At 41.5% G+C, this 12397-nt stretch overlaps 1 protein-coding gene across 7 annotated transcripts in view; it reads left to right on the top strand.

Moving 5' to 3' along the window:
* Nucleotides 1-12397, top strand: part of mink1 (misshapen-like kinase 1) — a 44174-nt gene that overhangs the window by 8082 nt on the left and 23695 nt on the right. For 3 of the 7 annotated variants that reach the window (XM_034098905.2, XM_034098899.2, XM_034098902.2), the window contains exons 8-13: nt 2700-2778; nt 4114-4289; nt 4757-4829; nt 4936-5149; nt 10489-10596; nt 12195-12281. In XM_034098905.2, the coding sequence (XP_033954796.1) occupies nt 2700-2778; nt 4114-4289; nt 4757-4829; nt 4936-5149; nt 10489-10596; nt 12195-12281 (737 nt within the window). The remainder of the gene's footprint in view (nt 1-2699; nt 2779-4113; nt 4290-4756; nt 4830-4935; nt 5150-10488; nt 10597-12194; nt 12282-12397) is intronic. The other 4 variants (XM_034098903.2, XM_034098906.2, XM_034098900.2 and 1 more) reach the window with 3 other exon arrangements.

The following is a 12397-nucleotide window of genomic DNA, read 5'->3' as shown; positions in this document are numbered from 1 at the left end:
GTAAGTGTGCCCTTTTGGTTTCTTTAACCTGTCCTTGGTTGTAGGGCTGTAAGGTTTAACCCCCCCGATATGTTTGCGGACGTCTCATACCATTGCAACCTTGTTTGGGCGAATCATGCATTTCCGTGCACTCGGCAGCAGATTCTCTCTCATCGCCTCGAGGCCCATTCTCAACGTCCTCACGACTGACTCGGTCTCGCATATTTGGCCTGTCTGTCCGTGTCTTCAGACGGACAGCTGACTCACTGTAATCAAGGTAGTGTGGTCGTGAGCTGGCAGGCGGCCTGCGGAGGCTGATCGCACATCTCTCTGATCTGCTCAGCGTGGAGATCTGTCTGCCTGGAGATCTGCTGTCAACCCGGGACGAAAAGAAAAACAGTCGCACCGAAACAAAGCAAAAGTCCATATTAAACAGTGACTTAACATCATTTCTAGTATTCTGCCATACTGACCAGTTTGTTGGTTAAATGCAACTATTATAACCCTACCTACATCAGATTTGAATTGCACGCTGCGTTTAGGTTTACTTGGTGTTGCACTAAAGCAGTAAAAGATAGACCGGATTAACAGATAAGAATCTGAAATGTACCAACAAGGAAGAACATTTAAAAAGCCTTCTTTGTACGGTCCAAATCATCAACAGAAAAGACAACTATTTTTATAAAACCTGAGAGGTGATGACTCTAATTGGGATGCTGGTTGTTGATAGAATAAAAGGTAAGGCCACACCCGTGTTGTGTGTTTATTATTCGCCCAGAAGAACACACCATTGTGTTAATGATCAGGCCACGACAATAATGATTTAACTTTTCCTGTTCTTACTTGTTCCTACATTTTGGAATTCCTTCCTGTTTTCCCTGTTTTCTAAAGAGCACCCAACACACTTCCATCGACAGTATGTTTTAGTTTACAGAGAAACCCGTTATCTCTTTTTCCCTGCAGTTAGAAAACACTGGCATCACGGGGCTGCTGCTGTGTGAGCTCTGCAGCGTCTGAAGCCAGCCTCTTGTTGACCAAAGCTGAGCTCTACTAAATAAAACATTATACAAAGTCTCCCCAGGTGGAAACTTAATGCCTCATTTCAGTGAATAGAATACAACTTGTGTTAAACCTTTGAAATTAACCATATTTCCATACTCATGGATTATAGAGTTTTAATGAGGATGAGAAGAATTCACAACAAGCTAATTGAACTTTTGAATGTGGAAAAAAACACATCAGACACAAATTATTTAGCTTCAAATGTAGAGTCTTGTTTTCTTATTCAAAACAGATTTGTACCACAGGCACAAACAGCTTGTTGGATGTTCTCTGAAAGCTTTTTGTTTTGTGTTTCACATCACTGAGGAAGATCACAGTGCTCCTTGTTGCTGCTGCTGCTGCATGTGACATAAGGCCAACAGGCCAAATGTCAAGCTGTTGTTGATGTCCCGTTGCAAATCATGCAGCGTGTACTGACTCACTCCATCAGCTTCATTTCAGAATGATTTGTATTATTTATGTATTATTCACCACCAGGGATAAAGTTTTGATTGGTAAACCGCTAAGAGATGTCCCGCCCCTTACATGTCACTTGTTAGACGCTTTTATCCAAAGCAACAGGGACACAACGACATGCTGACTGCAGTGGGGTTTGAACCTGTGACCCACTGATCCGAACACATACGCACAACCCACTGAGCCACACACACATCACCTATAATGTGTTGGAGCGCTATCCAACAGAAGCTGTAGTGTTACGTAGTGATGTCACTATGTTACCAAAGTAAACCCTGGAGTCCAATGGAGGTGTTTCAAGCAGGGGGGGATATAAAAACTAGACAGAAACTCCCTCTGGACGTTGGTAACCTTTGCAGACAATTTACATGCACAAAAACCGATATAACACATTATAGAAAAAGAGAAAAATAGTATAATGTGTCCCCTTTAATCTCTGATCAAATTAGTTGCAACCGTGGTTCTTTGACAATAATAACCACATTTTAAAGAACCTCTCGAACACATTTTTAGGTAGTTATTTAATTACAGTCAACTTTCTATAAACATGCAATTATCATTGGTAGTAAAACTATTCCATAGAACATTGATTTTGATCACATGACCTACAGTTGGTGAAATGGAGAAAGCTGTGGTCAGTTAATCGACAGAATACGTGCGGTAGGACTGATATTAGAGTGGTATAGGTCTGTGTCGCTGTTTCATGGAGATGCATCGTCACGGTAATGTATTCATTTGCCTTACAGGGTTACTGTTGGATCATTGTTTAACAAATGAATTATTGAGCATCTTCTCACACACTTTTCAGCACTCTGTTCACGTGCTGTGTTGGCAGACACCGTCTATCCCTCTTCCGTTTGTTCACACTTAAAAAAGCTGAAACAAAAAGCTCTTGCCGTCTCATTCGAATTGCATGTGTCCATAAGACTGCCATATAAAAGCCTACTTACTGTGAAAGTGTAAAGCTAACCAGTCAGGTTTAGCTACCTACGCTGGGAACACGGTGACTCACAGTCCTTGCTCTTACAGTACAATGCAACAACAAGCCTCAGGCGCCAGGGAACATTGGATAACAGCAGCTGTAATCATGTTTGAGGATAATAATGTGTACTGGTGGCTAGTTTAATTTACAAACTACCAGGTGTGGAAGGAGATGATATTCTGTCTAACACAATAATCCTTATTTATGATGGTTTCTGCAGCCTTGTGTGACATGCACCCGATGAGAGCCCTCTTCCTGATACCCAGGAATCCCCCTCCAAAACTCAAGTCCAAAAAATGGTGAGTTATCAAACTCTCCTGCTGTGCTATTTACATATCAATCATATGATGTCAGGCGTGTGGGAAAGCCTCACAACTTGTTTCCAAAGGCAAATTAAATATCATCAATGCAGGTTATGGCAGGAGTACTACACGAGAACTGCAGCAACGAGACTAGTCTGTTTACTTTGAGAAAGCAGGTTTCTGCAGCGCTTGTTAAATGTGTATAAAACACATTTACAGGAACAGCACTATATGGGATAAATCCTGCTTCTAGAAGAGACAACATTACAGGACAATATGTGTGCATTTGTACCGACACACACTTTAGGAATCTGTCTCATTTCAAAGTGTTAGACTTTATGTCCCAGTATCGAAACAATATGACTGTGAGCAAGACGAGAAGCCGAAAGTGTGTGAACTAATTTCCCATTTTCTTTCTCCTACCCTGTTTTTTTTTTTAATGTTCCTATTACTCTTCCTGCTGCTCGTTAAAGGATCCACTTAGCAGAGTTGACGGTCCCAGAATGCAATGCTTCTTTCATAATGTTCTTTGGCTTCAATCTTTGAAAGCTGCCAGTCAATATCGTGTGACCCAGATGGACCATTATGCAAATACCGAAACATTATTATTACACAATTACAATGGACTCATCAACTCGTGATTACCGCCCATGAACGATATTGACCTCATTTGACCGGTAGTTTTCATTGGATGGTTATTGAAGTACGATGAATAGTTTTTTGTAATGATTATGCGAAGGTAAAGTAGCATCTCGTAGTGAGTCGTGGCTCGAACTGGTTATGTGCAATGAGACGGGGACAGTGTAGACATGTTTTCCATTAAGACTGTGAGCATTACATGAGAATCTTAATCGCTTTAGTTCACACTTGTGTAAGAAAAGGAGATGCTTAGAAATGCCCCCCCCCCCCCCCCCAAGATATCTCTCTTTTTGATGAAATTAGCTTACTTTATTAATCCCAATTTTTTTGTCACTGCAGCATGTAAACAAGGCATAGCATATGAAATAAAAATGTAACATAAACAGTAAATATATACCTATGAACATATAACATATTGTCAGTGCAAGATGTATATCTATAGAGTATCTTTAACGAGTACACAATATAAATATACAGATTTGTCAGTTTACACTCTGATAGGCCAACTAACAAAATGCAAACAAAGGATGCTATTTGGAGTAAGTGTGCAAAGTAATTTCATTATGACATTTATGACCTGCACAAGGTACAGTGTGAATCTTTCGGAGTTACAGCTTCTCGCTGCCCCCCCCCCCCCCCCCCCCCACTCTCCCTCAATGGTTTCCCGTCCTCTAACCTCCCCATTCCTCCCAGGTCCAAGAAATTCCTTGACTTTATAGAGGGCTGTCTCGTGAAGACGTACAACAGCCGGCCGTCCACAGAGCAGCTCCTCAAACACTCCTTCATCCGGGACCAGCCCACCGAGAGGCAGGTCCGAATCCAGCTCAAAGACCATATCGACCGCACGCGCAAGAAGAGGGGGGAGAAAGGTAAGCAGATCAGATTTAAGAAGATTTCCCCGGGCGCCGTAGATAATGGCAGCCCACTGCTCCTAACACTAGGATGGGTCAAATGCAGAGAAACCGTTTTGTTGCTAGTACCGGTACTACGTAATGACGATAAAGTTGAATCTTCAATTGAAATGGGTGTTACCCAGGGAACGTTATTGGGAACACTGTCTTTGCTTTTTCCCTGTTGCATAATCAGCCTGCTGTTCTTTGTATTCACTGTTGTGTGACTTTAATGTTTGAATAGTTTGTGGAGAGGCTGACATGCTCAGAGTACTTGTTGAGATGTATTGAACTCCGAACAATGTAGTGTGGTTAGGGTTAGGGTCACACATGAAGATTGTTAGATGCTTAATAGAGTGATCTCCTGAAGTATTTTGTATGTTTGCTGCAACACAATGTTTTCTCATGTGATATTTGACCTCCTTTTATGCTTATTCTCCTTGTAGAAGAAACAGAGTATGAGTACAGTGGTAGTGATGAAGATGAGGAAAATCGAGGAGGAGAAGACCGAGAGTCAAGGTAATTTAAATTTATATTTTCTATCCACGTCGAATGGATCCTTCACTTGTGTGACTGATTTCCCGCCCCCCTCCCAAAACATGTCATCTCCTCAATTGTGATCCAGCAGTTCAATCCTCAATGTGCCGGGCGAGTCCACGTTGAGGCGGGACTTCCAGCGCCTGCAGGTGGAGAACAAGGAGCGCTCTGAGGCTCACAAGAGGCAGCAGGCCCAGCTGGCCGCTCAGCGCCGGGACCCCGAGGAACACAAGAGGCAACTGCTGCACGACCGGCAGAAACGCATCGAGGAGCAGAAGGAGCAGCGGCGCCGACTTGAAGAGGTAACCATCAACGGGAACTATTCTAGCTTTTAACAGGAACGTTTCCTGATTATGAGAGATACCCTAATTAGACTTCTAGCTTAATATATGATCAATATTAAGCTAAAGTTAGCTAATTATTATCTTAGCGTAGCAGGAAGACTGTCTGAAACAAGCCTGACTCTCTCCAAAGTTAAGGAATACTTCTACCAGCACATATTGAATGTTTGCTATAGCTATTATCCTAGGGCAGAGAGAGAAAAGATTACAGCACATAACCCTCCCTAAAAGTACAGAGTAACTTGTTGATTAGGTAAAGGAGATGCCAGGTGTTTATTATTGGGGTTAAGATGTGATGTGTATCTTATTTTTGAACTTTGTAATTTGCTATGCTATGCTAAGCTAATTTCTTTATGCTATGCTAAGCTTTATGCTATGCTAAGCTAATTTCTTCCAGACTATAGTTTCTTCGGAGACATGAGACTTATATCAATCTTTTCATGCAAGGAAACAAATCAGGGTTCTTCCAAAATGTCAAACTACCCCCTTAAGGAAAACCTAAGACTACACTTTGATTTGACACTCATGATGCTGAGATTTGAAGTACCTGCACAATTAACTGCTGTATTAACTTATCACTGGTGCTGAAGTGTTAGCACAGCCATATTGATTCCAAATGTTCCACCTAAAGATGTGTTAAGGGACTTGTTGTTTATGAAAGTGGAGTATAAACAATTTATCATTGAAGAGAAGTCCCACCATGTGTGTCTTAATCATTTACAGTGGGGCAAACAAGTATTTAGTCAGCCACCAATTGTGCAAGTTCTCCCACTTAAAAAGATGAGAGAGGCCTGTAATTTTCATCCTAGGTACACTTCAACTATGGGAGACAGAATGGGGGGAAAGAATCCAGGAAATCACATTGTAGGATTTTGAATGAATGAATTGGTAAATTCCTCGGTAAAATAAGTATTTGGTCACCTACAAACAAACAAGATTTCTGGCTCTCACAGACCTGTAACTTATTCTTTAAGAGCCTCCTCTGTCCTCCACTCGTTAACTGTATTAATGGCACACCTGTCCACAACCTCAAACAGTCACACTCCAAACTCCACTATGGCCAAGACCAAAGAGCTGTCAAATGACACCAGAAACAAAATTGTAGACCTGCACCAGGCTGGGAAGACTGAATCTGCAATAGGTAAGCAGCTTGGTGTGAAGAAATCAACTGTGGGAGCAATTATTAGAAAATGGAAGACATACAAGACCACTGATAATCTCCCTCGATCTGGGGCTCCACGCAAGATCTCACCCCGTGGGGTCAAAATTATCACAAGAATAGTGAGCAAAAATCCCAGAACCACACAGGGGGACCGAGTCAATGACCTGCAGAGAGCTGGGACCAAAGTAACAAAGGCTACCATCAGTAACACACTACGCCGCCAGGGACTCAAATCCTGCAGTGCCAGACGTGCCCCCTACTTAAGCCAGTACATGTCCAGGCCCGTCTGAAGTTTGCTAGAGAGCATTTAGATGATCCAGAAGAGGACTGGGAGAATGTCATATGGTCAGATGAAACCAAAATAGAACTTTTTGTTAAAAACTCAACTAGACGTGTTTGGAGGAGAAAGAATGCTGAGTTGCATCCAAAGAACACCATACCTACTGTGAAACATGGGGGTGGAAACATCATGCTTTGGGGCTGTTTTTCTGCAAAGGGACCAGGACGACTGATCCGTGTAAAGGAAAGAATGAATGGGGCCATGCATCGTGAGATTTTGAGTGACAACCTCCTTCCATCAGCAAGGGCATTGTAGATGAAACGTGGCTGGGTCTTTCAGCATGACAATGATCCCAAACACACCGCCCGGGCAACGAAGGAGTGGCTTCGTAAGAAGCATTTCAAGGTCCTGGAGTGGCCTAGCCAGTCTCCAGATCTCAACCCCATAGAAAATCTTTGGAGGGAGTTGAAAGTCCGTGTTGCCCAGCAACAGCCCCAAAACATCAATGCTCTAGAGGAGATCTGCATGGAGGAATGGGCCAAAATACCAGCAACAGTGTGCGAAAACCTTGTGAAGACTTACAGAAAACGTTTGACCTCTGTCATTGCCAACAAAGGTATATAACAAAGTATTGAGATGAACTTTTGTTATTGACCAAATACTTATTTTCCACCATAATTTGCAAATAAATTCTTTAAAAATCAGACAATGTGATTTTCTGGATTTTTTTTTTTTCTCTCATAGTTGAGGTGTACCTAGGATGAAAATTACAGGCCTCATCTTTTTAAGTGGGAGAACTTGCACAATTGGTGGCTGACTAAATACTTTTTTGCCCCACTGTAACTGTCTAGTGCCATAATAATGGCAGATGCTAAATGCACATCGTCACATCTTACTTGAACACAAAACCCAGAAACACCAGACAAGAAAAGCAGACCTTGATAAAAATAGGATGCTTTGACCTTATTTCCTTTTTGTTGATTTTATAATTAAAGGTCATCTTGCACATTTTACCAGAGGCTCATGATACCAATACATTCTGCAACAGGCAGAGCATTTTTAATTCAAAGCAAAACTGTACCAAGCAACTCAAATATGATGTTCCTCGTCTGCAATATGTCTGCTCCTTTAGCCACCAAACTACCTTCAAGATTCAAAGGTTTATTGTCATAACGTATACACAACTACGGTATGTGTGTATATAGACATTTTATTTATTGGGATGAACCCCTTGAGATGCACCATCTCGTTTTCAAGGGGGTCCCGACAATAGCAACAACTTACAGACATACATAAACAAAAAGCAAAACATGACAAACAAGACCAACCATGTACAGTCGGTTAAGTAAAATTCAAGTAATGCATACAATCATTACAATTTGAGAGACAGTCGAGCAGATCAGTTTCATCAATATCAGTTTCTTTTTTTATTCTTTATTTATTTGGGGTCGCAAGTACAGTTTTTCAAATCATATATTTTTAGAGACCCGAAGTGAGCAAACAAAATTAGTTAAAATAAAAACGAAAAAGTACACAGGGGTTGTTTGAAATAGAAAATGTCTACACATATGCATGTACATATGCATAAATATCAACATACATATATACATACATATACACATACACATACACGTGACCATACAGTACATACACACACATCTATACATTCAATCGGTGTATAGAAACAGTCAAACAAGGGATGGTCGTCTTTGGGATATGTAAATTCTCCACTTTTTCCATATTTCTTCAAATGTGTTTTCCTGAAGCCTCATTGAGAAGGTGATCAATATCAGTTTCATCAATAACAAGTGCAGACCAGTTGAAAGTGAGATGGTCATGCATGTTTAAATATACCCAATGATGCAAGAGATCTAATGGCAGCAGGTAAAGTATTCCAGTCTGTTGGGGCTTTGAACATGAACGCTCTTCTGCCAATAGATGTTTCTGCAGAGGGGACAGAGAAATAAATCTGAACAGAATGTCTAACTTGATGATTTGGCGAGTAGGGTACAAAATACTGCTTTAAATAAGGGGGATAGTTAAGATAAATACATTTAAATATCAGCTGAAGCCAATGCGTGTCTTCTTACATTGAAAGAAGGCCATTTAAGTTGGTTCTACATTGTGCAGTGATGTGTACGAAAAGGACAACCAAGAACATAGTCTGTTGTAGGCTATGTTGAGTGGAGCAAAGATGGGCCGATTGAATATGGCTCGCGGGCCGTAGTTTGGACACCCCTGCTCTAAAGTCTCTATGGTGCACCTGCATCTACTTCCTTGATACATTAGATGTTAACGGCTCGAAATGAACACCACATGTAAAACTACACTTATCTATCCATCAGGTTTTCTGTGTGCCTCTCAAAGCCTTACTGACACACCAACTAGTTTCAAAGAAGCAAAAAGTGCAGGTCCGCTTCACAGTATCTTTTTGAACACACTGTGGGGAATACACTGAGAACGTCCAGCTCCTTTCAACACAAGTATGAATTATTAATTCTGCACAGTGAGATGAGTTTTTAGCTTGAGAGAGATGTTTAAGGCGCTAAGATCTGCCTGTTGTGAGGTAGAAAGTTGAACTCTTTGGATGCAATTTTTTTTACAATCGATGTATATTTCTATGGATGTAAGGTTATAAAATAAATGCAGGCTAGCTAACAAGACAGCGCTATGGAGGATAATAGAGAAACCCAATGTAAACAAGACAAGACATCAGCAGAGCATTCACTGTAAAACACAACATGCATCAAATATATGATTAAAATAAGCCTTAAGGAGAAAGTGTCATATAATCAGCTCATCATGGTGAAGAAAGATACAAGCAACTTAGGTGATTAATAAGCTTGCACAATAAAAGTAGACATCTATTTACACCTGTAATGTTGCAAATATGTAACGTCCACTGAGTGTCATCTTGTCTTTTTCTCTGCCAAAAAGCACATTTACAAATGATCTGGATAAACCCCGATATGTGAACCAACCAGCCCTTACTACCAACCAGTCTGTTGATTTCCTGCCAGATCATCATGTTCCTTTTCTGTATCATGCTACAAAATCCATCCAACTATTATAAGAAACTTTAAAAACACGTTATTCAGCGCCTTTTTGTTTTGAAGCTATCATTTATTACTCGCACACAAAGCCGCATATATTGAAGCAGAGGTGAAGTACAACAAAAGGAAATGAAAAGGTTTTCTTTATGCTGTGTTGAATTGTAATAGTTGGGGTTATATTTTCAGACCTTTAGACTTTACCTACTGTAAGCAAAGGTTGTGTGCACTCTGAGGATCGTGGAAGACTTACCTGCATGACTCAGCTCTCTGGTGTTCTGATGCAGTGCCAGCGGCTGTGAGGTGTTTGACTGAGGCCTACTTAAACACACTGATTTGTCTTTTGCTATTAAAATGACTGTGCAGTATTGGTAAGAGTTTTACTGCAGTAACATTAACTCCACCATCTCCTCCTCCTCCTCCTCCTCCTCCTCCTCCTCCTCCTCCTCCTCCCCCCCTATTTTCTCTGTTCGACTGCAAAGTGCCAAAAACAATTGAGAGCTTTGTGTCATTTCATCACAAAAAAAAACCTGTGTTTCAATATCTGTTTTTAAAAGATAAAGCCATCAAAGTGTGTTTGAAAGGAAGCACTCTGATGATGTATTATGTGCACAGTATATGTGTGTTTGTGAGAATGACTCACATCCTCTGCATCCCCACTCCCTTTTATATATCTTTTCCTAGCTCTTGCACACGAAAAACAAAGGAAGGGTTTTTGCTCATAAGCCGGCGCTCCATTATAAATTCCCCCAGTGCAATTATAGCCCGTGTGCTCATTCCTCTCTTTACTGTCACCCTTCTCTCCCAGCAACAGAGGAAAGAGCGAGATATGGTGAGGCAGCAAGAAAAAGGCCCCCACCGGAGACTCGACGATATGAGACGGGAGGAAGACCGGAGGTTGGCTGAGAGGGAGCAGGTAACCAACCGCAGGAGACCTCAGTCAGCCAATCGGAGCGCAGTGTGGGCGTGTCCACAGGCAACGCACTGCAAGTTGCGCTAGTGGTGAAATTCCATGAGTAGGTTGCCATAGCAGCAAGGGTCTAAATTAGTGTATTTATTCAGAGACGAGTTTCTGTGGGTGAGCTCTCTGCGCCTCTTGTGCTCTGAATCCAGTTTACCCTCAAACACTGAGTCTGGCATCACAGCAGCACACGAGTGAAGAATACTCATTTGATGTCAGCTATGATCTATCACAAGATGCTATGCTTTAATGCTAACTCTTATTCTTCTACCCTCAGCAATACAGGCATCACAGCATCAACACCTTGTAGTGAAAAACACTGCAGATTATTCTTTATGGTGGGCTAAACCAGGGGTGTCCAAAACATTTTTCACTGAGGGACATTCGAAGGTCCGGGCCCCTCACTAGAGGTATATTATATTGTCTTATAAATTCAGTTATAAGTTAGCAAAATCAATCATATGTAGGCAAATGATGCTTGATACTTGAATAACAGCTCTCCGCTGGGTTTCATTTATTTAGTTACAAAAGATGTTGGCAGATCATTCCATAAAACAGTTGCCTCAGATTGCTTATTAAAATGGGGAATAGGAAGGGTCTTTTTCCAGCTTTGTTAGAAAATGCTTTTAACTTTAATTGACTGACCGATTAACTACTTTCATCAATCATCAAGAAAAGGAATTAGTAACAATCCGGATCAGATAAAAAACACACACACACACACACACACACACACACACACACACACACACACACACACACACACACACACACACACACACACACACACACACACACACACACACTAGATGTGTGCCCATCCCCCCATGTGAATCTCACACAAACACACACAGAACAATTTGACACATGTCCCGCTCTTATGTGCCCATCCCCCCACATGGATCACACCTGGCACACGCGATACATGTTCAGTGTCTGTTCTTTGTATATTTACTGCAGTTTTTCATGTATACCAATAGTCTGATACAATATGTACAGTTTGAAAGGGTGTTAAATGAAATTTGGTGATGATTTTTGTGTTAATGTAATAGCAGTTAAAACAAGACCAGTCAAATTTGACCTTGAACACCAAAGTAATGGGGGGGGGGGGGACGTAGACAACAGGAGGGTTAAAAGTGGGCTTATTATGACATGAATATTGTGTAATATACTTTTTTCATCTATATTTAAGAAGTATAATATAAGACGAGCACAAGTTTCAGGCGTGGGCCGTGTTCCTTTATCCATTTTGAATTTGAGGGCCAATTAAAAATAGTCAACGGCTCGCAGTTGGCCCCGGAGCCGTAGTTTGGACACCCCTGTGCTAGACAGTGATGCTTTACAACCTTTAAACGGGTGAAGTGACTGAAATGAAGTGTTTTCCTTGAGCCAGTGCACCGCCCAGTGTCTGTTGTTTCCTGGAATGACGTTACATAACTGTAATGTGCATCTATTTTCTGCTCTTGACCTTTTTTATACCTTCATTTCTCTCTTCCCCCCCCCCCCCCCCCCCCCTTAACGCCTGTCCTCCCTGCCTCCTCACCTCTCCTCAGGAGTTTATCAGACAAAAGTTAGAAGAAGAGCAGCGGCAGTTAGAAATCCTGCAGCAGCAGTTGCTTCAGGAGCAAGCACTGCTTATGGTAACTAGTCCTCTCTCCCTCTTTATCATTTCATGTTCTGACTGCAGAGGTTTCCATGCCCTCTGCGACACAGTGCCTCATCAGTACAGGAGATGTATTGTATTGTCAGGTCCATT

Source organism: Pseudochaenichthys georgianus, chromosome 14 (assembly GCF_902827115.2).
Source record: "Pseudochaenichthys georgianus chromosome 14, fPseGeo1.2, whole genome shotgun sequence".
Classification (NCBI taxonomy): Eukaryota; Metazoa; Chordata; class Actinopteri; order Perciformes; family Channichthyidae; genus Pseudochaenichthys; species Pseudochaenichthys georgianus.
This window is presented reverse-complemented; position numbering and strand designations above follow the sequence as displayed.